This window comes from Protopterus annectens, chromosome 4.part0 (genome assembly GCF_019279795.1).
Source record: "Protopterus annectens isolate FY-2018-M chromosome 4.part0, PAN1.0, whole genome shotgun sequence".
NCBI classification, from domain to species: domain Eukaryota; kingdom Metazoa; phylum Chordata; order Ceratodontiformes; family Protopteridae; genus Protopterus; species Protopterus annectens.
In genome coordinates this window covers 651,567,292-651,594,513 of record NC_056733.1, presented here as the reverse complement: position 1 = coordinate 651,594,513, position 27,222 = coordinate 651,567,292, and the positions used below count along the sequence as shown (strand labels likewise).

General features: G+C 45.1%; 1 protein-coding gene across 1 annotated transcript in view; it reads right to left on the bottom strand.

Moving 5' to 3' along the window:
- The window catches only part of LOC122799503 (MLX interacting protein), a gene marked incomplete in the record, with an annotated part of 1,086,811 nt that overhangs the window by 266,849 nt on the left and 792,740 nt on the right, over positions 1-27,222 (bottom strand). Inside the window, 1 exon segment of the mRNA XM_044068616.1 lies at positions 1,808-1,931. Coding sequence (XP_043924551.1) covers positions 1,808-1,931 — 124 coding nt within the window.

Here is a 27,222-nt window from a genome sequence, read left to right as displayed (position 1 = left end):
ATGTACTGCAGATTTACATACTGCCAGTAATTGTAAAATTCTGCCAACAATATACTGAAATGACTCAAACAAACTTGTATATAGTCCTACTAGCAAGTTAATATTTGACAATGTACTGCTTATTAAACAAATAACAAAAATGTAAAACTCTGCCTACCACATGCTGAAATGAACTACCAAAATGTACAGCTCTGCCTACCACATGCTGAAATGAGTCTATAATATACCTGTATATTGTACTGTTAAAATGAAGTTAATATTTGATTAATGCATGCTGGATTGTACTGTATTACTATTGCATGCTGATTGTATTAGATCCAATGAAATCCTAACCTGTATTGTATCTGGAGCTTTTCTCCCCGGGCCTTTGCTGAAAAAGGACCTGTGTCCAGTCGGACTTTCCCGGTTAACAAAAGTAAAATAAAAATAAAAAAATAAATTAATAAAGCTATGAGTTACTGATAAGCTGTTTCCTGTGCCAAGGGTACTGGGTTTAATTCTGTCCAGCATCAATTTGCCTACTATGAGGCTCTGACCAAGTCACTTAACCAGACAATGCTACCATGTCACCTCTGAAAAGGCACAATATGTCCACTTAGCTTACCTGGGCAACAAATACACAGAATAAAAATAGTAAACAATAAACGTAACACTAGTATGACTGCAACAGAGTAAAATGAACTAAAAACAAACTGTTAATACGTCTTCAACCTTGAACCAAACATACGGATAATGGGTTGAAATTTTCCTTTTAATGAATAATTAATAAATTGGTCCATAAATGCTTACAGCTTAAGGGACAACACTCACTATACCATCTCAAATTCAATGACAACGTTTTTACTATGAAACAAGGCCAGAAAAAAAAATAAAGTCAAGTATGTCATGTTCCTACACAGCACAAGCTAACATACATTTAAGCTAGACTTTTGACACCATGCAATCTGGCAGCCAAAACATTTTACTTCTGTTTAATTTTTTTTTCTGTAATCATTTTAAATTCAACTTACCTGCTTTACAAGACTGTGATCCACAGTAAGCAATGCATCACTTCTCTGGGATGCCTAATACACCATTTATCAGACTGCCCACTTTCAAAACATTTGAAGCACTCTAAAATGTGTAAAAGTAAGCATTGCTGCTTTAAGGTGTCTAGCTTCCTGCAATATGCTTGTCTTAATTTCAGTAGTGTTTTGTAGTTCCCAAGTGTAGATCTCAAAACCAACCTTAAAGCAAGCACCTCAAACTGTAGGGCTGAGGTCAGTGAGAGTGGCAAAGCTGCTAATTTGCACTTTGTCTTTTGAAAATTAAAACTATAACACAAACAGATCCACTGAATCACTAACCTCCACTTTAATACTGCTGTCACTTCAATAACAACTTCAAGAGCTTTCAAGTATATAAAGGAAATGCAGAACAAAGTTAGCTTATAAGAATGCTGCAGCCTAAAAGGAACACTTTTGGTTCTGGAAAAAAAAATACCCGACAGTTAAGGCTTAACATGCTGAAAAGCACCAACATTTTAACTTTTTGAAGTCTCAAGATGGAAAATTAAAGCAGTATCTATTCACACTGTGACAAAACAACTGAGTAGGTTATTACATATGATTTTTTTTCTCTACGAGTGCAGAATACTGCTGACCAAACATGCAACATAAAACAGACCAATCAGTACAGTGGTAGCTTGTGCTTTCAATATCAATTATAAAGATATATATATATATATATATATATATATATATAGAGAGAGAGAGAGAAAGAGAAAGCATGTTTCAGTACTGAAAAAAGATAACACCAAGAAAGATACAATCCAGAATTTCCAGTTCTGAAGCGTCCGGTTTTTCACGTATGCATCAAACATCTCTTGCATGTGATCCAAGTTCTGACGAGTTATGGGGACTCCTGTTGCTGGAAGTTGCAGCTGGCATGAACTATAAATATATAATACAGCTAATTAAAACTGATAAAGCCTCAAGACCACTGAAACACTTCAATACTACATGCAAAAAAAAAAAAAAAAAAAAAAAAAAAAAAAAAAAAAAAAAAAAGCATACTGACTTGGCTTAACATAATCTCAATTGGACAGAAACACTGTTAAGTAGCAGCTAAGCCATAAATGCTCAACATTAGGAACATTTAAATCTTTTGCGGCATTCAGATTTTGCTTTCTTTATATGCTCCTTAAAATGTAGTACAGATTACAATACTAAATACGACTAAGACTTGCAATTTGGACTTTTATTTTTTTCTGCTGTGAAAAGATTGAAAAGTTTCTTTTCATATGCACTTAGTGTTCTGAGAAAACAGGTAATAGACACAAATGGTAAACTTAGAAAAGATATAGGACCATATTCCAAAAGTACTGCATTCAGTGTAAGTGACTTAACTCCAACATCAGAAGGCTTTACAAATAGACCTTCCACAGAAGTCACTTAAACCAAGCACAAGGCTTTTGGAATGTGGCCCACAAGAACTAACACATAACAAAGATCCACACAGCAATACTGATGCATGCACATACAGTTAAACAGCTAATCTTCAGCCACAGTGTTTACACTACTCTGCTGCACAAATGTCTGAAAGGTGATGAACACTCACTCAAACAGCATAGAAAAACATGCTAACAGTATAGAAAAACATGTTTTAGAACTGAAAAGTGACGGCTGTTAGAGTACTTAATTGTGAATAAATCAAAACAGTACAACTTAAGACATGTACTTGTACAGTAATATGATTAAATTGCAGATCATATTAAAAATTAGATGAGAAATGTATCTCAAGTCATCTGCACCTTGAGAAGTGAACTTCCTGAAGTCCACCCTTCCTTTCTGGTTAACATTCTCTCTCTCGTGTTGCTGTGCTACAAGGATTAATCTAAGCATTCTGGCTTACATGATGTATGCAAACGCTTAAGTGATTAGGTGCAAGCATGAGTTTAATGCTACAAACATTCAGCAACTCACATTAATGCTCATTTTGTTTTCGCTGGAATTGCAAACCAGTATTGTGACGTCCCTCCTCTGGGCCAGTAATCAAGGTGCCTCAATCGACACCACACCACAAAGGTAGATATACACAGTATTTTCAAATGCAGCTCTCTGCACCAAGCACAATTTCCCTTAATAGCACACATGGAGCACTCTCCAGACCTGGGACTGGGTTTCCTCCCCCGGGCCCCAAATAAGACTTCACCTTTCTCTCAGCAGAAATCAGTGCTGTGTCCCTTTTCCAAGTAGCTGACCCAGAGACTCTAAGATTTGATTTGATTTTCTCACACACACCTGGGAAGCCACCTCTGCAGACTATAAGGTAGACCCACTGCCACCAACCAGCTACTTTAAGGCTCTTACTAGGGTACCCAATTACTCTTAGTAAAATTAATATCTATATAAATGGCAATGTGTGGCCAATGGCAATGGAGCCATAGTATCACCAAATAAATGCGATTACTTCCAAGGGTTAAACTATGTTCTAAAAGACCAACCACAATGAAAGGGACAGATACATTTAATAAAATACAAAACATGAAAATACTGAATATCTATTTACAATAAAACCCAAGAGTTTCAATTCACTGGAAATATTTAAAAAAATAGCAGACGGAAAGACTCGGATACATAAAAATAGTATTTAACTTATCTCACTATATTTTCTAACTAACTGAAGAATTACCGTTTCCTACTTACTGGCTAGAACAAGACAAGATGAGGTGGATGAGTGGTCTTTGTTGTCATGTTCCCAAAAAAAGAGTGCTGAGTGCCAATATAAAGAAGTTATGTACTCACCATAACATTCCATCTGAGTAGGTACTTCATTTGTCTGCAACCTGTGGGTATCGGATCCGACTTCAGATCCGAGCCGGCAGCTTACCAATCTCCAAGATCCGAGCTCCTCCCCCTACCCATAATCCCCTGCTACCAACCACATTACCTCAGATCGTTTTTTTTTTTTGCCTTACCAACCTGGAAACACGAAAAATCAACTGCAAAGGTGATCAGAAAGTCCCGAAAGGTTCGGGGGATGGCAGGGGGGGGGGGGTCGGTTGCAGACAAATGAAGTACCTACTCAGATGGAACGTTATGGTGAGTACACAACTTCTTTATCTGAAGTAGTTACTTCATTTGCTCTGCAACCTGTGGGACAGAGTCCCCAGCTACCTTATAAGAACCTGGGTGGTCCTTACGGAAGGATATTCCGAAGCACCGTGGAGCCAAAAGAAGCCCTACTTCTCGAAATCACATCTAATTTATAATGAGAAATGAATGTATGAGAAGAGGACCAAGTAGCTGCTGAACATATGTCGTCCACTGGAACCCTAGACCAGAAGGCTGTTGAGGTGGCTACAGATCTTGTAGAATGAGCACGGATACTAACCGGGGCTGGTTTGCCATACGATATATACCCCTGAATAATACACTGACGGATCCAATTTGCTACAGTGACTTTGGAAATGGCTTTACCCATGGCTGATTGTGCATACGAGACAAACTGGTCCGACTTGCAAAACTCTCTAGTCCTATGCAAGTAGAAACGCAGCTGTCTGTGTACATCCAATTTGTGTAATGTGTATTCTCCCTTGTTCTGAAATGTTGGAAAAAAAACACTGGTAGATTTATCGATTGATTTATATTTGCTTCTGAAGCAACCTTAGGCAAGAAAGACGGGTTAGTCCTGAGGGACACTCTATCTTTGTGAAAGATAAGGTACGGAGGTTTCATACACAAGGCTTGTAATTCTGAAACCCTTTTGGCCGAAGTAATAGCCACTAAGAAGGCTGTTTTCCATGACAAGAACTTCAACGGAATTGAGGCCGCAGGTTCGAAAGGTGGACTCGTCAAGGCTTGCAAAACTAGAGTGAGATCCCATGGGGGAACCACAGACTTTATCGGTGGATTTAAAAGGAAGATGCCTCGTAAGAAGGTTTTGCACAACTTTGTAGATGCTAAGGAACCTATGCCATCACCCACATAAAAATGGGAGATGGCCGCCAATTGCACCTTAACCGTACAAGCGCTTGCTCCCTGTCGAAAGATCAACGAGAGGAAGTCCAGGATGGTCGGAATAGGGACAGTAAATGGGTCCAAGCCCTTATCTTCGGCCCAAATGGAAAAACGTTTCCATTTACTGTTGTAAAGTTTTCTGGTAGATGGTTTATGAGCCGCAACCAGAATGGCCTTAATGGGAGATGAGATACCGGGAGTCCTAGCCATTAATGGAACTGGATCAGCCAAGCCGCAAGCTTGAGGTTGACCAGGTTCAGTGTTGGGCAATCCGCGGGATGAGAGATCAGTTCTGGACTGGGATCCAGAATCCACGGAGGAGCCACACTGTGAGACCGCAAGAAAGGGGAACCAGATCTACCAAGGCCAGAATGGGGCTATGAGGATAACTCTGCTCCCCAACCGACAGGTTTTCTGAATGAATTTCATCATGAGTGGAAGGGGGGGATAAGCATAAAGGAGCCCGGGAGGCCAAGCATGGACTAGAGCGTCTCTGGGGGTTTCCACTCTGGGGGGAATTATTGCGAAGTACTCTCTGCATTTTGTGTTTAAAGGAGAAGCAAAAAGATTGCAGCGAGGCTGACCCCATTTATGGAAGATCTGCTTCGCAACAGATGGATTCAGAGACCACTCGTACGGAGTGAGAAGCACCCGATTTAGCTTGTCCGCTAATATGTTGGATCGTCCCAGGATGTGCGTTGCTACCAGAAAACGGTTGGTGGAGATCGCCCATTCCCAAACTGTCATGGCCTCTCAACACAGGGGGTAGGATCTGGTTCCTCCCTGTTTGTTTATATACCAGACTACAGACATGTTGTCTGTCTGGATCGCAATAGTCCCCAGGGGAAGAAGGTCTTGGAGAGCTTGCAACGCCAAAAGCACCGCCCTCATCTCTAGGACATTGATATGCAATGCGGTCTCTAGGGAAGTCCACGTGCCTTGAATGGATCTGCCTGAACAATGCCCCCCCCCCCACCCGAGGCGAGAAGCGTCCGTGGTCAACGTGGCTTCGACCGGGGAGATCACAAAAGGCCTCCCTTCTCTGAGTTCCCGCGCATGCAACCAACAAAGAAGGTAGTCCCTGCAAACTCTGCTCAGCAGTATCGGCGTGTTCAACGAGTGGAGCAAGAGGGACCATTGGACTTGAAGGGTCCATTGTAATATTCGCAGACGGGCATTGAGGGAAAGACCAACTGCTGCTGCCATAGACCCTAGTGCCCTCAGGACTAACTCCGCTGGAGGAGGACGACTCCGGAGAAGGGCTAACACCTGATAAGACAAGCTGTTCAGTCTGACTGATGTTAGAGTAGCTCGAGAGATTTGAGTATCCAACCTGGCCACTATGAATTCCAGGGCTTGAGTGGGGCACAGGCAGGACTTCTGCAGGTTTAATGAAATGCCTAGGTTGTGGGCTAGAGTCGGTGCGTAATCTCTCGCTACAGAGAGCTGATGCCTGTTGGTCGCCAGGACGCGCAAGGAGCCAGTCGACTAGGTACAGAAAGACCTGAATGCCCTGAAGTCTCAGGTGGGCTGCAACCACCACCATGACTTTGGTGAACACTCTGGGGGCTGAGGTGAGGCTGAATGGAAGAACCCTGAATTGATAATGATTGGCTCCGAGCCAGAAGCGGAGAAACCTCCTGGATCGTCTGTCCATTAAGATGTGGTAGTACACATCCTTGAGGTCTATGGAGCACATCCAGTCATTCTCCCGCAGAAGGGGGAGGATAGATTGAAGAGTGACCATCCGGAACTTTTCCTTGGGTATAAACAGGTTCAGAGCGGAAAGGCCTAAGATGGGTCTGAGGTCCCCCGTTTTCTTTGGCACCAAAAAGAACCTTGAGTAATAACCCAATCTGTACTGATCTGGGGGGACGGGCTGGATGGCTCTTTTTCTTAGCAGTTTCAAAATCTCTGAAGCAGCTGCCTCCCTCTGATCGGGTGGGACATCGGGGAGGTGTCTGGTTTTGGGGGGAAGATTTAGGAAAGGAATGAAATAACCTCTGGAAATGATACGGAGCACCCATTGATCCGTTGTAAGGGACTCCCAGTTTGACAGGTGCTCCGTCAACCGCCCCCCCCCCCGACTGCCTCCAGAGAGGGACAGTCGGGCAAGCCCTCAGGGCTGTTGCGCGGGTCTGTCCGAGAAAGGTTCTCTAGACCCGAAATTACGCGGCCCCCCCTCTGCCTCTGGGCCGGTGTCCACCTTGTCCTCCTCTGCCTCTAGAGGACGAGTGGTCCACAGCTGGATGGGATTGCTGAGACTTGCGGAACCACAGCTTCTTTTGTCCCCTCTGATTCCTGGAGAAGGATCTTTGGGGACTAGAGAAGTGGACTCCGGCAGACAGCGTCTTCCCGTCCTTTTCGCTTTGGACCAGCGTATCACAAACGGTCTTGCCGAAAAGAGCAGAACCGTCAAAGGGGGCGTTCGCGAAGGATGCCTTGAAGGGATCCGCAAAGTCGCAAAGACGGAGCCAGGTGTAATGTCGTAAGACGACCCCTGTTCTGCTGGCTCTAGCGGCTCCCTCCAAAGCATGAGAGACGAGCCGCATAGACGTATTGGAGATGGATTTCAGAGTGGCCATTTCGTGTCGTAAACACATTCCTGTCTCCGACCGACATGGACTCCGGGGGGGGGGGGCTGCAGCGTATTCCTTGATCAAGTCTCGCTGTAGCCTGATGGTATGTGCCATATAGTTCAGCGCCCTTATAGAAAAGGTCGCTAAAGCAAGCATCCGCTTCCCAATCCGGTCCAACGCTCGAGATTCTTTATCTGGCGGGTGGACCAGAGAACTCTCCTGAGCGATTTCTTTCTTGGTGGCCGCCGCCATCAACATGGCATCAACAGGGGATCCTTTGGCCCATGATTGCCTATCTGTGGGGGGGGGGGGCTCAGTATTTTATCGGGACGCCTAGGAATTGGCTCCACGGTTTCGGGCTCCTTCCACGCCCTGGTGGTAATTAAGTCCACCAGGGGGTCGGCTGGAGGGGACACCCAGGAAGTAGATGGGCCTGCCTCAAAAGCCTCCAGGAACACGGATTCATCAAGGGAAGGTTTTTGGGCAGACCACCCCCTCTAATACGCAACATTTCCATGATGTCTCCAAAGGAGACATCTTCAGGGGGTGACCTTGGGGAACCCTCCCAATCATCTAAGTCCGTGTCGGTGGTAACGGACTCAGGGGAGTCCAAGAGCCTCCTTTTACACCGACGTTTCCGAGGAACCTCCTCGGTGGGGCTATCCGAAGAGGGCTCGTCCACGGGTTGTTGTTCCTCAACAGGAACTAGCTGGAGGGCTTGGGCAGGCTGTCCCGATGGTCGGATGATGGAAGATAGACCCTCATACAGTGGGGGTACGGGTGGATCCGAAGCCCGAACTGGGGATCTGGAGGATCTCGACAGTACCCTCTCCACTACCTCAAAAGCCGAAGGGGAATCACCCTTGCCAGCCTCTGAGAGCAATCTCCTCGGCTCCGAGGAAGGGATCGGGGTCGGAGCCGAAGCAGTCGGTGCCGAGAGAGAGGTGCACTCCGAAGCCAACAGCTCCGAAGATACAACTCCCTCGGATCCGACGCTCAGCCCTCGGCCCCGAGAGCTCGGATCCGACAAGCTCGAGGGCATAGTCGGCGTCGAAGAGACCAGCGCTATCGGCGCAGACAAATCCCTGGGTCCGAATGGGCATGGATCCGATGACTCCGAGATCCGAAAACGAGTCGGAGAAGGAGTGATCGGGGCAAACATGGGGGCCGCACTCCCCCCCAGAGGGGGGGGAGGCAAGAGCACCCCCATCTGCATTTGGGTCTGTAAGAACCGACGCATCATCCGATCCATATCCGCTTCGGAGATGCTTTTGGTTGACCTGGAAGAGGTAGTCGAGGCGGGCCGGGAGGGCCGCCTCGACGACCTTGAGGGAGACCGATCTTCCTCCTCCGGCGAGAAGCTAGGCGAACGGAGCCGAGAGGAGAAGGATCCGGAGACCCCCGAAGGAGACTGGCGGAGCCGAGGGGTGAGACTCAGCCCGCCTTTTATGGGATCTATGTCCCTCCTTATCCTTGTGCCTCTTCTCCTTAGTTGAGGAGGCACTAGTTTCCCCAGAGCTCAAACCCGAAGTGGGAGGTTGAGTCCCGGGTTGAGCTGAGGGAACAGAGGGTGTGCAGAAGGTGCGCCGAGGCCGCTGAGGAAGCCGGAGCCCGAACGGGAGAGGAAGAAGAAGCTGACTCCTGGGGGAGCTTAACCGCCAGGATCAGCTTGTTCTTCCTATCCCGAAGTGCCCGGGGGTTAAAGGCCGCACAGATCTGGCAGGCCTCTGAAAGATAAGCTGCCCCCAGGCACAAAACGCACTGAGTGTGGCCATCAGCTGGGGAAAGCTTGTGGCCACACTCAGTACATTTGGAAAAAATGGCCTTAGGCCCTTCCGCCATGTTAAAACACTCACACACACACCCAAATGCTAAGGGGGGAAGGGGAGTGACAAAAGAAAAACTAACTAACTGTACCAGAAAAAATTAAACTAGCACTAAAAAGGGGTAGAAAAAGGTTTACTACCACACACACACGATTTTGAAACTTTAGGATGAAGTTAAGATAGAAACGATCTCACCCAGCCAGGAGCTCTTCAAAGGGAAAGCTTCTTCAGCCGCGGCAAAAAACGATCTGTGGTAATGTGGTTGGTAGCAAGGGATTATGGGTAGGGGGAGGAGCTAGGAGCTCGGATCTTGGAGCTTGGTAAGCTGCCGGCTCGGATCTGAAGTCGGATCCGATACCCACAGGTTGCAGAGCAAATGAAGTAACTACTTCAGATCACATCTCTCACCAATACCTAAACACAATTTCAGTGTTGGCTATACAGAATGACATCTCATCTTGTCACCCGACTAGAAGCTGAACTAGAATCTAGCACAGATATGTCAATACACACCTAGGGCTTTGCTAAGGTATCTGGAGACTGTAAAACAATTCCAATACTTTTATCCTTCTTGTACAGACTAACCAGCCATTCTATGGCACCCCGGGGTGGCAATTAGTTCAACATTAAGGACAATAAGAGCAGGATCCCAGACCAGACATTACATCTCTGGCTGCATTCAGGCCTGTGAGATAAAATATTTATGGCCTAAACAAAGTCATTTAATTTCAAGCTATTTTCTTAATGTAAGCTGGGCTGAGCTTAACCCCTTCCCTTCCAGCATCCTCTGTTAACATATATACATTTCCTCAGTTACAACAGTACAGTTTGAAATAAATGCACATTCCTTTTCTGTCCAGCAGGACCCACTGTTGACATATTTAACACAAGCAGCTTTACAAATACATTGCTAGCACACTCCTCTCTAGAAATAAGTTTGGTATACAAATGACAAAATCTTTACAAAACTCCAGCTAGCTAAGCTAGCATATGTTACACATGCACTGCCCTACTCTTTCTGGCATAGCTATCACTTCCTCACATCGTCACATCTTTCCCCCCATTGAAGACTCAAGCTACTTTCAAAAGTGAACCTGGAGAAACACTGCTTGAGAGAGATGAGCCTGTCTGGGAATACATTAACCCATAGCCTGTCTTGAGGATGATCCCATCTGTATTGGCACTGTTGAACCCACTCCTGGTACTAGGTTTCCCTGTTAACATGTCTCCAAACTCTGTTTGGATTTCTCGAACCTGGGGACACTGCTACCTGTTCCACTGAGATCATCAGTCACCAGATCCCCCTCAGACTCCTCCTGCCACCCACTGCAAATACTCAGCACAAGGGCCTTCCTATCATGGTAAGGCTTCACTATGTTAACATGGTACAGTTTGTGCCCCTGCCTCCTGCCCAGCAGTTCAATGATGTAGTTATTACTGACCTTCCTTACCACTTTGAAGGGTCCTTCCCAAGCTGCTGCAACTTACTATCTCTGACAGGAATGAACACCATAACCCACTGTCCCACAGCATACTCTTGGGCTCGAGCATTCTTGTCATACCAGACCTTTTTCTGCGGTTGGGCTCCTGCCAGGTTCTTCTGGGCCAAGCCCATGAGCTCCCTAAGCTTTGTCCTGAGGTTTAGGACATATGTCACAACAGACTCCTTGTGGAAATCACACTAACCCTACCACTCATCACAAATCAAATCCAAGGGCCCCACCTCACCCTATGCCCGTACAGCAACTTAGAGGGTGGAAAAACTGTGGATTCCTCGGGTACCTCTCTGTATGCAAACAGCAGATGGGGCAAATATTTGTCTCACTCTCTCTCAAACTGGTCTGCAAATGCCCTTAGCATGGTCTTTAGTGCCTCTCCACAAAACCATTAGTCTGTGGGTGGTCTTTAGGTGCTTCACCCTACAGCATTCTCACAGACAAGCCATCAGGTCTGACATAAAATTGGCACTTCTGTCAGTATTTCTATTGGGACAGCTACTCTACTGAAAATATTTAACAAATCATTTGCCACCTTCTCTGCCTCTATGGAGGACAGAGCCACGCCTCAGGGTATCTAGTAGCATAACATACTACCACTAAGATATATTAATTCCCTGTGGAACTTGGGGTATTCAGAAGCCCCACAATATTCATAGCTACCCTCTGAAATGGCTCCTCGATCACAGGCAAAGGTATAAAAGGATCTTTGTCTACTGCCTTGCCTACTTTTTGGTATTCTTCCAGGTCCTGCAGTATCCTGTTACATCCCTTGCAATCCCAAGCCAATAAAGGTTCTGCATAATACAGCCCTTGGTACACTTTATGCCCATATGACCTGCAAAATGAATGTCATGGGCTATGGCTAGAAGTGCCAGACGGTAGGTTCTAGGCATTACCAACTGCTGTATTACCTCACCCTCTAGCCCTCCCCTCAGGGGACCACTCTCTATACAATAAGCCTTTGTTCCAGTATACGACTCCCCTTTTCCTTGAGAACCAGCTGTCTCCTCAGCTATCTCCCTCAAGCCCCATAATGTAGGGTCCGAGAGCTGAGCCCGTCTCAACTCTACCTTTGTGACCCTTCCCAGTTCCCCTTCCACAGAAGTCTGGTATCCCTCTGACAGTGGTGCCTCATTGTCAGCCTGGGTATTACCACTCAACTCTGCCCTTGCATTCACCCTGCCCAAGGGAACATCAGTACCTACCAGTAGCTGTGGTTCACCTTCAGGCTCACTGCTCCCTCCCTGAAATAGCCACCTCACCAGCACTGACTTCAGGTGTTAGGTTTGTCTGGGTCTCCCCCAAGGCTACCACACCCACATGCTTGTCTTCAAGCCTGACTGAGTGTAAATGCATGCACACAAGGTACTAAATTACCAAAATCATTCCCTATTAAGACATCTGCAGGAATATACTCAAACACATCTACTTGCTTGCTTCCTTTTTCACCCTCCCAGTCAAGGTAAACCCTGGCCAATGTTATTTGGAATGGGATCCTTCAAAGCTCTGACTGGAGTGGACTGCCCAAGCGAGTACTGCTCTTTAACCACTGCAGGATTTACAATTATGTCAGAGGCTCTCCCTCTCTTAGCAGTGGCACATTTTCCATCCACTAAGACAGGATATAAACTCCGGTGATAGTTTGGTACCCTGTTGTCTCCAGACAACTTGCCACTGGCATACTGTCATTCCCAATTGTTGGCTTTCTACCTTTTGTTCACCACCTTGCTTCAGTGGACATCTGCAGACTACACGGTCCCTCTCCTTACACTTAAAACATAGAAACCTTGATTCTGGCCATATATCTGAACTAGCGGCTTCCCCGGTTACTGGTTGTTGGGGTGGTTTAGGCTGCCCACCATGGGTTCCCTTATATCAATGTGCAGTACTGGGTATCCCCCCCTTCTTGAGCAGTGGTGTCATGCTTGCTAAGTAGAGATCCCCCTTTCTCCTCAGCTCATCTGCGGAGTTACACTCCTGGTCTGCCAACAAGATTCTCTTGTCATCAGGCAAATTGCTAAGGACTTGCTCCCTCAAGGTCTGCCAGTCTTTCAAAAGTGGTGACCAAACACCCACTCACTTACTTATGAAAATAAGTGGTTAGCTAAGCAATATAATCACATACACTTTCATCTGCCTTATGTCTATGCTCAGAAAACTTTTTTTCTGTAAGCTTCAGTTGTTAACTTAAAACATTCCAATAAACATTGCTTAACCTTGTCATAATTTAAACAATCAGTATCAGACAATTTAGAAACAGCAGTTACAGATTTAACATGGAGTAGGGAGTCAGGAACCTTACCCAGAGCCCTAGGTCAGCATCATATTGTCTACATACTCTTTCAAATATATGAATAAAACTATCAAAATTATCACCTTGTTTATAAGGTGGAAGAAATTTACTGACCTTTGTTGCTACTGGGATTTGGCTGTTCCCTTCCCCATTACCTTCATGTTCCTGTCGAAGACTCAGCATGTCCCTCTCATGTTGATGCTGCTGCTCATTTTCTTCAGCCTCCAAACGCCACAGTCTGTCTGCTGATTCTAATTCCAAATGTTTGGCCGCCAGTTCAAGTCTCTAACTCCAGATGGGTTTTTAAATCCTTTGAGGAAAATGTGAACTGTTCGGTTTCTGCGAGCTGCAAATTCCTATCACCAGACTGGTTGCCTTCCTGGTTGCTGGTCAATGCTGCTGCTGTGATTAAAGCTGAAGTCATTTGCTCTTTAGTCAGGTTGGCATGCACCGTTCCTTTGGATTTGCACACCTTAGCCAACAGCTTCACTGCCTGTCAGCTTGCCAAAATCCTCCGCTGATATCTTTGCTTGCTTTCCCTGCCTAAACCAAGCTAACAAAAATAAATAAAACTGTTGTGAAAAATGAAACTATGTTTACCTTGTGGTTGCTGATAGTACACATACCTTTAGTGACAACTGCTTACAGGCTACAGAAGTTCAACTAATATCCACATCACTGCTCACCAATATGTGATGTCCCTCCTCTGGGCCAGTAATCAAGGAGCCTCAATCCTCACCACTGATGCCAGTGAGGAATGTTCATTTAGAACAAAAATGGATACATACAGTATTTTCAGATGCAGCTCTACTCACTAATCACACTTTTCATTACGAGCACACTCCAGACCTGGGGATGGGTTTCTTTCTCCAGGCCCCAAGTATGACTTCATCTTTCTCTCTGCAGAAATCAGTGCTCTGTGTCCCTGTTCCACGTAGCTGACACACACACACACACACACACACACACACACACACGGGAAAGGCTGGCACAGATTTACCAGTTATGCCTCCTCTGCCCAGACCATAAGGTCGATTCCCTGCCACCTGCCAGCTACTTTAAGTCTCTTACCAGGGTACCCAATTACTCTTAGTAAATTTAATACTGTTTGGCTAACGGCAAGACTTTCAGGATCATGAAGCCAGTGTCAGCAAATAAACGCAATTACTCCCAAGGGTTAAAATATTTTCTAAAAGACCAGCCACACTGAAAGGTGTAGATATATTTGATAATCAATAATAAAATAGAAAACATAAAAATACTGAATATTTATTTACAATAAACGCCAGTTTCAACTCACAGGACGTATAAAAAGTAACACAGATGGAAAGAGCCAGAAAAACAATATTTAATCTCACTATATTTTCTAACTGAAGAATTACTGTTCTCTACTTACTGGCCAGAGCAAGGCAAGATGAAGTGGATGAGTGATCTTTGTTGTCAGGTTCCAAAAAACAGAGTCCCGAGTGCCACTATCACATCTCTCACTAATATCTAAATACAATTACAGTGCTGGCTATAGAATGACATCTCATCTGGACACCTGACTCTGTGGTTCCCAAACTACTCCCATGACTAGAAACAGAGCCAGAATCTAGCACAGATGTGGCAAAATACACACCTAAAACTTTGCTAAGGCATCTGGAGACAGTAAAACAATTCCAATACTTTCATCCTTCTTGTAGAGACTAACCAGGCATTCTCTGGCACCCCAGCATAGAAATTAGTTTACCACTAAAGACAATAACAGCAGGATCCCAGACCTGACACTGCATCTCTGGCTCCATTCAGGCATGTGAGATAAAAACTTTAAGGCCTAAGCCAAGTCACTTAATTTAAAAATCTTTATGGCTTAAACCAAGTAATTTAATTCCATGCTATTTTTCTAAGGTAAGCTGGGCTGAGCTTAACTCCTTCCCTTCCAGCATATTTTGTTAAAATATATACATTTCCTCAGTTATAACAGTACAATCTGATATAAAAAGAAGTTATGTACTTACCATAACATTCCATGTGTGTTTTCCATCTCCACCTTTATTCTTACTGACATGGGTCGGATCCATCTCAGCCATTTCAAAAGCTTGAGGCCTTCAGCAAAGCTCTTGGGCATTTCTCCTTTACCCATAATGCAACTTCATAACTTCCTCAGGTTTTGTTTGCCCTTGGTAAGTCATATAAATTGGCTGCTTTAACAGATTAACAGGGAAAAGGTCATCTCTGAGGCTACAGAGTCCTGTGATACCCAATTAGCACTACTTGGTCTCCCAGAAGTATAAGCAGGAAGTATAGAGGCTGGGTTGTGGAATAAAGGTCAAGATGGACAACAAACATGAAACGTTACAGTAAGTACATAACTTTATTATGCAATGTTGTCAATCTCACTTTTATTCTCAGTAATGGGACCGCTTCCCGAGGCGCCTGATTCTTGGGTGGCTCATGGGAAAATATTCCTCAGAAGCATACAACCAAAAGAGGCTCTACTCCCTGAGAACAAATCCACTTTGCAATGAGTAATAAAAGTATGTGGTTTTGCCCATGTTGCTGCAGCGCAGGTATTATGCAAAGGTAACCTAGCTTGAAAGGCTGCAGATGTGGCTACCGACCTAGTGGAATGTACCTTAACAGGGTTAGAAAGGGCTTTGTTCTTAGAATTGTAAATGAAGACTATACATTGGGAAAGCCATTTGGATAAGGTAACTCTGGACATTGGTTGGCCTTTTCTAATATCAAAACAACAGAGTTGATTTTATTTCTGAAGTTCTATGCACGTAGAAACGTAATTATGTATGAATATCCAGAAGATGCAATGAATATTCCCCTTTATTTTGGAAGTTTAGAAAGAAAACTGTCAGCTCAATAAACTGATTGAGGTTACTTTCTGACACAATCTTAGGTAGAAATGAGGGGTAAGTGTGTAAAGAAACACTGTCCTTATGAAGAACTAGGTATGGAGGCTTGCAAATCTGAAACTCTCCCAGCCAAAGTAATAGCCACTAAGAAGAGTGTTCTCCAGGAGAGATACGTCAAGTCACAGGTAGAAGACGGTTCAAAGGTAGGAAAGATAATGTTTGACAAAACGCAATTTAGACCTCAGGGTGGTGACGGGTTTTTGTATAGTGGTCTTATTGTAGTTCCTTTTAGGAATGCCTTACAAAGTCTGTGTGACATGATTTCAGAACTGTTTTCTCCTATATGGAAACTTGAAATTGCTGCCAACTGAACTCAGTACCTTCACTGAAATGTTGCCAAAAATTCTAGAATAGAATGTATGGGTGTGGTAAAGGGGTCTGATTGCTGTTGGCCATACAACAAATCTCTTCCATTTACCTCTTTACAGACTTCATGTAGATGATTTATGGGAAGATAATAAAATATGTTTAAATGGAGAGGAAAGGAGGGGAAACCTGTCGATCAGGGGAACTGGAGAGCCAAGCTGTTAGTTTGCGATTGTTCAGGTTGGAATGAACCATTCCTGATGGGCGAGTTAGAAGGTATGGAGCAGGGTCCAGAATCCTTGGCAAGGCCAATAGGGGGGCAATTAGGATTATTGTCGCCTCCAACAAACTGGTTTTCTGCAAAAATTTGGGAATTGGGGGGGCTGGAGGAAGTGCATCCCTTGGTGACTCTCCTGCAGGAGGGAACAGGGCAAAGTGATTCCTGCATTTGGCATTGGTGGGCGATGCAGAGAGATTGCAGCAAGGCTGACCCCATTTTCGGAAGGTCTCTTCCGCAACTTTCTGACTGAGGGACCACTCATCCAACCATAAAATGGCTCTGCTCAATTTGTCTGAAATTACACTGGATTTCCCCAGGATGTGCATGCCTATCAGAAAGTGGTTGGAAGCTGTTGCCCATTGCCAGACCCTCAGGGCTTCTCGACAAAGGGGGTTAGATCTGGTCCCCCCTCGATTATTTACGTACCAGACCACAGACATGTTGTCCGATTGGATTGCTATCGTTTCCAGGAGGAGGGAGTCTTGAAATGCTTGCAACGCCAAAAGCACAGCCCTCATCTCCAGGATGCTTATGTGCAGATGAGCCTCATGTTGTTGCCAGATACCTTGAACTGTCTTCCTGAGATAATGCCCCCCCCCCCCAAAATCTGGGAAGTGTCCATGGTCACCGTGACTGCCTTGAGATACCAGAAGAAAGAAAATCTACCACAGAAGATCCTGTTTGCATGAATTGGGTATTCTGAGCTTGTGCATTACAGGAAGTTCTAGGACTGACCATTGTGTCGAATGTAACCACTGAAGTATCCTCACGTAGAGACCAGCTAGGGGAATGAGAACAATTCGAAGTAGCCATTTTTCCCAGTACCTGGAGAAAGTATAGTTGTGTAAAATCTTACCATATCTTTGGATGTCCTTCTCTTCTATATGCTGCTGTATCCATAACATGAGGGAGTCTGACTCTGTTTGACTCGTACTTCCGGTCATTCTACAAAAGATAAATACTAGTGCAAATGTACCTGTGATGGCCCGTATCACTCAGCGAACGTTGGCCATAAACAGAGGTCGGGTATAAAGCAGACAGCAGCACACACCTACCTCAGAACTGGATGCCACCAGGAACCAGCAACTATGGAGTGGGTACTCAGGAGTCATTTTCCAACTCATTCCTTTAAATTTTCTGTCATTGATAGTGTTGATTTTGATCCTAGAGGTGGTCCCCGTGATATTTTCCTTGAATTTTTCAAGCTCAGGTGGCAGCTCAGATGCAATGCTGCATGTTCCCTGGGCCTGAATGATGTTATTTCCATTGCCAGTTTTCTCAAGCTTAGATCAATGTTTGCCATTTAAGCACTCACCTTCCTGCTGCTATTTGCCTTGTATATATGTTTTTAACTGTTTTTTTTTTTTTTTTTTTTTTTTTTTAAGTACGTTTCTTGTATATCAACTTGTTTATGCTTTTCATACATTTCTTATCAGTGTTGTATTTATCAATCATTGATGTGTCAATCGTGTTAATTAATTCATCTGGGTTAGGTCTTCTGTATATTTAAGCTAAGTGTGTTTCCATATTCTGAAGAAGTCCAGCCATTTGGCGGATGAAAGCGCTCAATATATTAAACGTGCTTGGTTCAATTTCTACAGTTGCCTTTTTTATTTTTAGAGGTTGAGTATAAAGTGGACAGCAGCACACATCTACCTCAGAACTGGATGCTGCCGGAACCAGCAATTATGGAGTGGGTACTCAGGAGTCAGGCAAGCATCAGGGGGAAGGCAGGGTGGGAAACTATACAGCAGCATATAGAAAAGAAGGACATCTAAAGTTATGGTAAGATTTTACAGAACTATACTATGTCCTTCCATTCATATGTGGCTGTATCCATAACATGGAGAATGCAAAAGCTCATGCTGCTGAGGAAAGGGAGGGAGAACAGACATTTTCCACAAAGCCAAGAAGAATAGCCCTGACAAAACCTGCTCTGGACCTGGAAATAACAAACGACTTGTGTTTGGTGAAGGTGTGAACAGATGACTATGTAGCTGCTTCTAAAATGGCAGCTGTATTCAAACCTTAAAGAAGGCCCCAGAGGAAGACACCACCCTAGTGGAATGTGGCTTTACTGGGAAGGGTAGCCTTTTGCAACTGGCTGTGTAGCAAAAGGAAACGGTTTTAGAGATCCAGGAGGAAATGGTTTGCTTGGAAACAGGTGTCCCAGGGCTCTTGGGTGATAAGAGACAAAGAGCCTATCTGACTTACAAATGGACTTTGTTTAGGCCAAATAGTATCCGAGTTGTCTATGTACATCCAGGGAGTGGAGGATCCTTTCGCTGGAGGTCTGTGGTGAAGGGAAGAAGACAGGAAGATTGAAGGTCTGATTAAGGGAAAGTTCGTTAACTACCTTGGGCATGAAGGATGGGTTAGTATGTAGGCAAATCCTTTCCTTGTGGAAAACTGAACAGGGGGGAAGAGGCCATGGCAGCTTGCAGTTCAGAGACCCTTCTGGCTGAAGTAATGGCCACCAAAGAATGGTTTTCCATGTGCAATGTTGGAGAGTGCAGTCCTTAGCTGGTTCAAAGAGCAGTACGGTCAGCTTTTCAAATACAAAATTAAGATCCCAAGAAGGGGGAATAGGCTTCTTTGGAGGTCTGCTATGTAGTACCCCTTTTAAAAAGAACTTGACTTCTAGTCTGGAAGCCAAAGGAGGGGAGAGAGGCAAACATGCTGAGATGGCAGATAGGTGTGCCTTAATGGAAGAATATGACAAGCCAGTGTTCATCAGTTTGCACAGGTAAGACAGAACCACTGGAGGGTCTACAGCCAGTGGTTGAAGTTGTTGTTTTACACACCAAACAGAAAACTTTTTCCACTTGGAGAGGTAGGATTTTCTGGTAGTGGGTTTTCTGTCCTTCTGCAGAACTTGAAGCACATCCTTAGTATAAAGGTGTCTAAAGGGAATCAATGCCCTAGCACCCACAATGTAAGATTCAGGGTAGATATTTGGGGGTGTATGAGCATTCCTTTCTCCTGTGTAAGTCCATCCTGAGGGGTAACTTGTGGTGACTCCCCTTGGCTAGATGATGTAGAAGGGGGAACCAGAGCTGCCTTGGCCAAAAGGGGGTCACCAGCAAGATTTGAGGTTGTTCTCTCAATCTTCAGCAGATCTTTTTGCATGAGAGAGAAGAGGGAGAATGTATAAGTGAACATCCACTTCCATGGGAAGGGAAAAGCATCCACCTTCCATGCCGAGGTGAGTACCCTGGTGCAATACGTTGGGAGTTGTCTGTTCATGAGAGAGGCAAACAGGTTTACCTGCTGTATACCCCATCGATGGACCAGGTCCAGGAACACATCCCTGTTTAACATGCATTCATGGCATGGAGTCATGGACCTGCTTAGAGCATCTGCCATCACTCTCTTGGTAGTGGGTAAGTAGATGGGTAAGAGGGATACTAGTCTCTGTTGGGCTATCTTCCATGCCTGCAGAGCTAATCTGCATAGGAGGTAGCCCCTCCCCCTTTGGTGACGTACCACAGTACAGTGGTGTTGTCTGTGTATCATCTCAGCACTCCTGGGAAGATTTGAGCCTTGAAGATTTGGAATGCAAATATCAAGGCTTTCATTAAATCGATGTTGATGCGTTCCCTCTGTTGGGGACAGGTCCATGTGTCCCTCACTCTCCAGTCTCCGAAGGCTGCCCCCCAACCAGAGTCTGAAGCATCTGTGTACAGATCCTGATCAGGGGGGAAGGGGTTGTAGGGGGAGACCTGGATTGCCATACATCTTGGCAATCCACCACTTTAGTTCACTGGACAGGCAAGGAAGAAGGGACACCATAAACTCTAGAAGATGCAGGTGTTTCCAGACTGTCCTTAAGTACCACTGAAATGGCCTTTTTACGTGGGTGGCTCCTCCGAAGTTCCCGATGTCAGGTCAATGTCTTTCGCTAAGCGTTTCAAACGCTGATTCTCTACGTAGGTTTTGGAGTGGTCAGATGGCTCCTAAGAGTTTTAGATCTTAAAAGTGGTGTGGTCATTGGCTTGGCCTTGACAGAATAGACAGAGCTCATCTGAGTCTATGTGGAATCTGCCTTCCAAACAGACACTTGCCAGTTCTACCTGACATTAACCCATAACACAGTAGCAAGAAAGTAACAAGAACCCCTATGGGTACCTATGTGAAAATAGACAAGCACAAAGTCACTATTTTAAGTGAGCAACAACTGGAGGTGGCAGTCACACAGGCGGCAGAAAAGTTCTGAGGTAGATGCATGCTGATGTCTGCTTTATACCAGACGTCCGTTTATGGCCGTGTGCAGAGTGATACGGGCCATCACGCGCACCTTTGCAGTAGCATTTATCTTTTGTAGAATGGCAGGACGTACGAGTCAACCAGAGGCAGACTCCCTCATGTTATGGATGCAGCAGCGTATGAATAGAAGGACACCTAGCTTGGCAGAAGCTCATTTCTTTCTGAGCAACAGTCTTACATAATGGCGAAGATAGTTTATTCTGTCTTGTGGAAGTTTTGCCATCATTGTAGTTGTGTTTATCTCTGTTCCCATGAAAACCAAGCTCTGACATGGCTGTAGAGCAGATTTTAGTAATTTATGGAAATACCTAGGGAGGAACAGAGTTGTAGAGCATAGTCCCTGGCTTGTAGCAGATGATGTCTGGTCTGGGCAGTTATGAGGCAGTCGTCCAGGTATGGAAACACCCGGAATCCTAGGTGTCTCAGGTAAGCCACCACTACTGACCTGCATTTGGTGAACACTCTGGGGGCTGCAGTGAAACCAAAGGGCAGTCTTCAAAACTGGAAGTGACTGGCTCCTAGCTGGAACAGCAAGAACCTTCTGGATCATCTTTCCATCCATATGTCATAGTATGCATTCTGAAGGCCTATAGACCACATCCAACTGTCTTTTTCCAGGAATGGAAGTATCGACTGCAGTGTCACCATCCAGAACTTGGTCTTTTTCACCGATTTGTTTAGATTGCTGCGATCCAAGATGGGTCTCCAGTCCCATGTTTTTTTTGGAACTAAAAAGAATCTAGAGTAAGTTCTGCATCCTCTCTAGTCTGCGTTGACTTCTTGGATGACTCTGTTTTCTTAGCAACTTTGGAATTTCTAATATTACTTGTTCCTTCTGACTGGGTGGAATGTCTGGAACAATTTTCTTTACGGGAGTGGGAAAGGAGAAGGGAAGGATTTGTCCCCTGGCACCCATTTGTCATCTTTTGCCAGGTTTCGTGGTGCAGAGACAATCGCCCCCAGACTACTTCCAGAGGTGAGCAGTCGGGCAATCTACCAAAGGAAGATTTCTCTGGAGCCCTAGTTCTGCATGCCTTCCCCTGCCATGAGGATGGCATCTTCCATTATTGTTCCCCCTTCTGCCTCTAGGGGAACTTTCACCCCATGTGTTCTAGAAAGACCTCTGACTTTCTGAACCACATTTTTCCGCTACATCTCTGACCTTTAGGAAAGAGTCTGGTAGGTGTGGAAAAACACATTCCGACAGCAGACAAGGTCTTTCCCTCCTGTTCACATCTGGTAAACGACTAATTCTAGCCTCAAAAAGAGAAGCGCCATCAAAAGGGACGTTAATGGACCCCAGCCATAAACAAACTATACAATAAAAGGAGGAAGCTACTAAATGATAGAGCAAAATCCCAAAAAGGGAAGGCATCTCTGATCAGTATTAGCAAAAAACTACAGGCACTCATAAAATCGTCTAAGGCCAGCTTCGAGAGAAAAATTGCACAGGACACTAAGGATAATCACAAGGCTTTCTTTAGTTATGTTAGGAACCTGGGTGGGAATTCCCAGATATGCTCAGAATTAGTCCAAAATGACAAAAAATACACCGAACCCACAGACATTGCCAACATCCTAGCTGACAGGTTCAGCGCAAACTTCTCCCCCCCCACCAAAAGGGCAAATATCTATCCTAGCAGAGTGCTGCCCCTGACATCTCAGATTCTCAGGTAAGAGCCTCCCTCTCCAAAGCAAAAAACACAGCATCAATGGGACCAGACGGTGTCCCGGCTCGTCTACATGAACTCCAAGAAGAGCTAAACCCAAACATAAAACTACTGTTCAATCTCAGCCTTACTACAGGATATGTACCCAAAGAGTGGCGTACAGCAACAGTGGTCCCTCTCCACAAAGGTGGTGCCTCAACGGATCCTGGAAACTATCGCCCCATAAGCCTGACTAGCTTGGTCTGCAAAGCTATGGAAAGGATCATCATGAACCTCATAAATAAAGATATTGGGGACCTACAGACACAGGATCCTACCCAGTTCGGCTTTGTTAAGGACAGATCCTGCCTCTTAAACCTGGTTGATTTCTTTGAAACAGTCACCAAGGCCATTGATGAGGGGAAGGTGGTCCACACAGCCTACCTGGACCTCGCAAAAGCCTTTGATACAATACCCCACTCGCGCATTATAGATAAGCTCACCAGCTTAAATATAAACCCCTATGTCACTAGATGGGTTGCAAACTGGCTCAAGGACAGAACCCACATGGTTAGAATTGCTGGAGCTATGTCAGACTCCAAACCAGTTACAAGTGGTGTCCCACAAGGCTCAGTCCTGGGGCCTCTCTTGTTCGGTATACATTTCTCAGAGGTACAGGCCAACACGGAAGGACTGTGGCTGACAAGTTCGCAGATGACTGCAAACTGGGTGCCATAATCGACTCTCCAGCCGACACAAGCATCCTCCAAAAGGGCCTCATAGAAACAGACAACTGGTGCCAGAGCCATGGCCTCAAGCTAAATGCCAAAAAATGTATAGTCATCCCCTTTGGCAAAAACAAAGTGCCCACAAATTACCACATAGGTGGTAATCCATTAAGTACAGAAGAAGTAATTAGGGACCTGGGGACCCAAGTTGATAGCAGTCTCTCATTTGACAACCATGTGGCCAAAGTGGTTAGAAAAACATTTAATATAGCCCACCTAATCATGAAGGGATTCACATCTAGATCAGGAGAGGTCATCGTGCCTCTTTACTCATCCCTCATCAGGCCCATAATTGAGTACAATGCCCCTTTTGGGATGTACCTTACCAGACACCTGCAGCAACTGGAAAGACCCCAAAAGTACCTCACCAAGAGGATCAAAGGGCTCAAACAGATGCCATATGCTGCCCAGTTAAAGAAACTCCAGCTCTACTTAGTGGCATACCGCCTGTTCAGGGGCGATATGTGCCTGACGTATAAAGCCATGTCCAACCCGGAATTAATGGACATGCTGCACCTCAGAAAATCCAAATCCCATTGAGCTACGCGCTTGAGAGACTTAAACCTCAGCACTGAAATAAATAGGACATGCTGGAGGGACAGATTCATAACCCAGAGGCTCCCTTCACTCTGGAATAAAATCCCAGTCCAGGTTAGGCAGAGTCCCTCATTGACTCTCTTCAAGAGGAATCTTGATGAGTGGATGGGAGATCGTAGGTTTAAACCGGGTATCACTTCTGTGTCACTGTTAGACAGAGGCACAGTATACTAACCTCAAAAAAGGGCATAGCAAAATTAATTTAAAATGGGTGGCGAAAGCCAAACACATTCTGGCTAGGCTTATAAATGCCCTAGGGCAGATAGCCTAGTATGAACCTATAATGAAGGAAGACTTGAAGGGCTCTGAGAAATCGCAAAGTTGCATTTAGGCTGCCTCTTGAGAGAGATGCCTGAATCTGCTGCCCTACTCGTTCCATCTGCTATGTAAGATAGTCCCATGGAAGAGTTTACAACTGAATTTCAGGATGGTGAGCCGAGCGTTGACTATCCACCACCGAGTCAGCTACAGAGTCTGAAAGTTCCTTCAACAGGTCCCTCTGTAATCTGGTTAAGCGGGTAAGGTAGGTCACAGACCATAAGGTAAAGGTCACTGACGAAAAGACGCGCTTCCCATAGCTATCCACAGTCCTGGAATCCTTATTCGGAGTATGGCTAGAGAAACTGGTCTCAGTTTCTTTTTAGTGGCTGCCACCACGACCATGGCATCAACTACTACACCTTTTGTTAAGAATGGCTTATCCTTTGGGGCAGTAATGTACGTATATGGCCTCCTAGGAGTAGGTTCTATGATGTCTGGAGTCTCCCAAGCATTCCGAGACAATAATTCAATAAGCTCATTGGAAGGAGGGGTCACCCAAGAGGTCAAACGGCAAGACCTGAAAGCCTTCAGGTATACTGAGTCCTCAGCTGAAGGGGATATGGGCTGCCAGTCGCCTCTCTGCTTTAAAATTTCCAGGATGTCTTCCCTTCTGCCTTATCAAGGTCAGTATCAGATGTAATAGACTCATCTGAAGAGTCAAGATGCTTCCTCTTGCAGGTCCTCCTCAGAGGGACCACCTCAGTGGGACAGTCTGGGGAGGTTTCGGAAGTGGGGGGGGTCCTGCATTGGACAGCCTGAGGACTAGGGTCTCTGCAGTCCTGTGGACAGGGTTTGTACGAAAGACACCTGCCAGAACTGGGAGGAAGATCTGAGGAGGATTCTGTCTTAGACTGGGATGAAGTCAGAACCCTCCTCATGACTTCAAAGGCAGTCTGTCCCTGCCCTGAAGAACACCCCGTATCTGACAAGAGGGTTGACTGGGCTGAAGGAATCTCCATGGCAGAAGATCGAAGCTCCAAAGCAGAGGTAGCAGCCAAACACACCTCAGCCAAAGCCCCCAGAGGCAGGATCAGATCCACAGAGATCTAAAATGGCTTCACAGACCCGACTGAAGTGTGTCTGCTCCTAGAGGCCTCCTGGTCCAAACTGGGCAGAAACACTCGGGGCAGACATTGCATTCAAGGAACCTATGGGACCTGGCTGAGATAGAGACAAGTCAGATGCAGGAATCTTCCAGCTCTAAAACTAAGGGATGGATTTGGAGGAGCAGGCAATGAAGGGGGGAGGACAGTGTCTGACCAGATTCCTTTGGGTTTGTATAAAACAGTTTGGCCAAGGCCAGTGCCTTTAGCAGCCTCTGCACTACTCTATCCACATCTTCATCGGACAAACTCCTTGTGGACTGAGTAGAAAGAGCAGGGGATCTTGACTTAGTCAAAAATGGTGAAGGGAGCTGAGAGAACTGGTTGGCTCCGATACCGGAATTCTATGGGTGCTGAAGACGTCAGAGCTGATGGCTCCAACTGCTCCGCCAAAGTCTTGGATCTGTCATCCACTGTCTGCTCCAAGGTTTCTGTTGGAGCAGACAGTCTTGGAACTTTCTGCTTCAGCTACGAAGATGATTTTGGCGCAAAAGTATGTTTTTGAGATTTGCCTGACTTGACAGATTTGGTGGTGGACTCAAGTGATACAGCCTCAGAGAAGGGAGTTTTCAGCAGACCCTTCAAAATAAGTTTATTCTTACACTTCGAGAGTTCTCTGGTTGAAACCATGGCATGTGGAACACAACTCTTGGAGATGAACAGGCCCCAAGCAATACACACACAAAATGTGTGAATCACTAAGGGACATCATCTTTCCACACTGCTCACACTTTTTGAAATCAAGAGGTTTCCCTTCCAGTTTTTGCGACATTTTTTTAACAGTTATGAAAAGAGAAAGGGAAATTAAACAAGAAAAACAAACACTCAATGATACAAGCACACCAGCAGTTCCTCTAATTTAAACAGACACAAAGGAAACTTTGAAAGATAGGAAGACAACCCCCCCCCCCCTTTTTGAAAATGGTCCTCTAAAAACGGACGATAAAGGAGGAAGGGGAAGGAAGAGCGTGGAAAAAGTCCTCCAACTTAAACGGGCATTAGTTAGACGTTCTCCAACTGAAAAGGACGCCAATAGAAGAAAGTAAAGGGGCTAACACTGACTCTAAAATACAGGAAAAAAAGCAGAGTAAGGATATATGTATATATAAAAATAAAACTACAATAAACTATGACTATTAGTAGTAGTAATACTATTGAAAAATGAAAGCACTCAGCCCAGAGCTTGCTTCAGAACCTCTTTTGCAGAGGGGCAAACGAGATCTGGGGAGGTTAGAGAGTTGCATTATGGGTAACTGAGAATGTCCAAGAGCTTTGGTGAAGGCCTTGTGCTTCTAAAATAGCCAAGATGGATCCGATGGTAGGATCTGGCCCCTCATCATTGAGAATAAAGGCAAGATTGACATCACATTATGGATTCACTAGACAATTTCGACGTACTGAAATGTCAAATTGCCCCCCTGCTTATAGGTAGATTAGTTGTGTTTGTGCGGGTTATGTTTTTTTTTTTTTAGTGTAGTTAGGTAGGTGTGTGTGTGTGTGTGTGTGTGTGTGAGAATGGTCGCGATTGTGCTGTTCATGATTTTGGGTTTTCGGGTATGTGGATTTTCCACTATTCAGTCTTGAAATACTGAAATTGGACATTTCAGTATTTCGAGATTGTATAGTGAATCCCACATTATATATTTATTTTCTGTTCAGCAGGACCCACTGTTGGTACATTTTTAACTCAAGCAGCTTTACAAATACTTTTTTAACACAAGCATGTGTACAAATCAGTTTGGTATAAAACGGCGGAGTGGTGCCGCAGTAGCGCTGTCACCTCACGCAAGAAGTTCTCCACTTCAA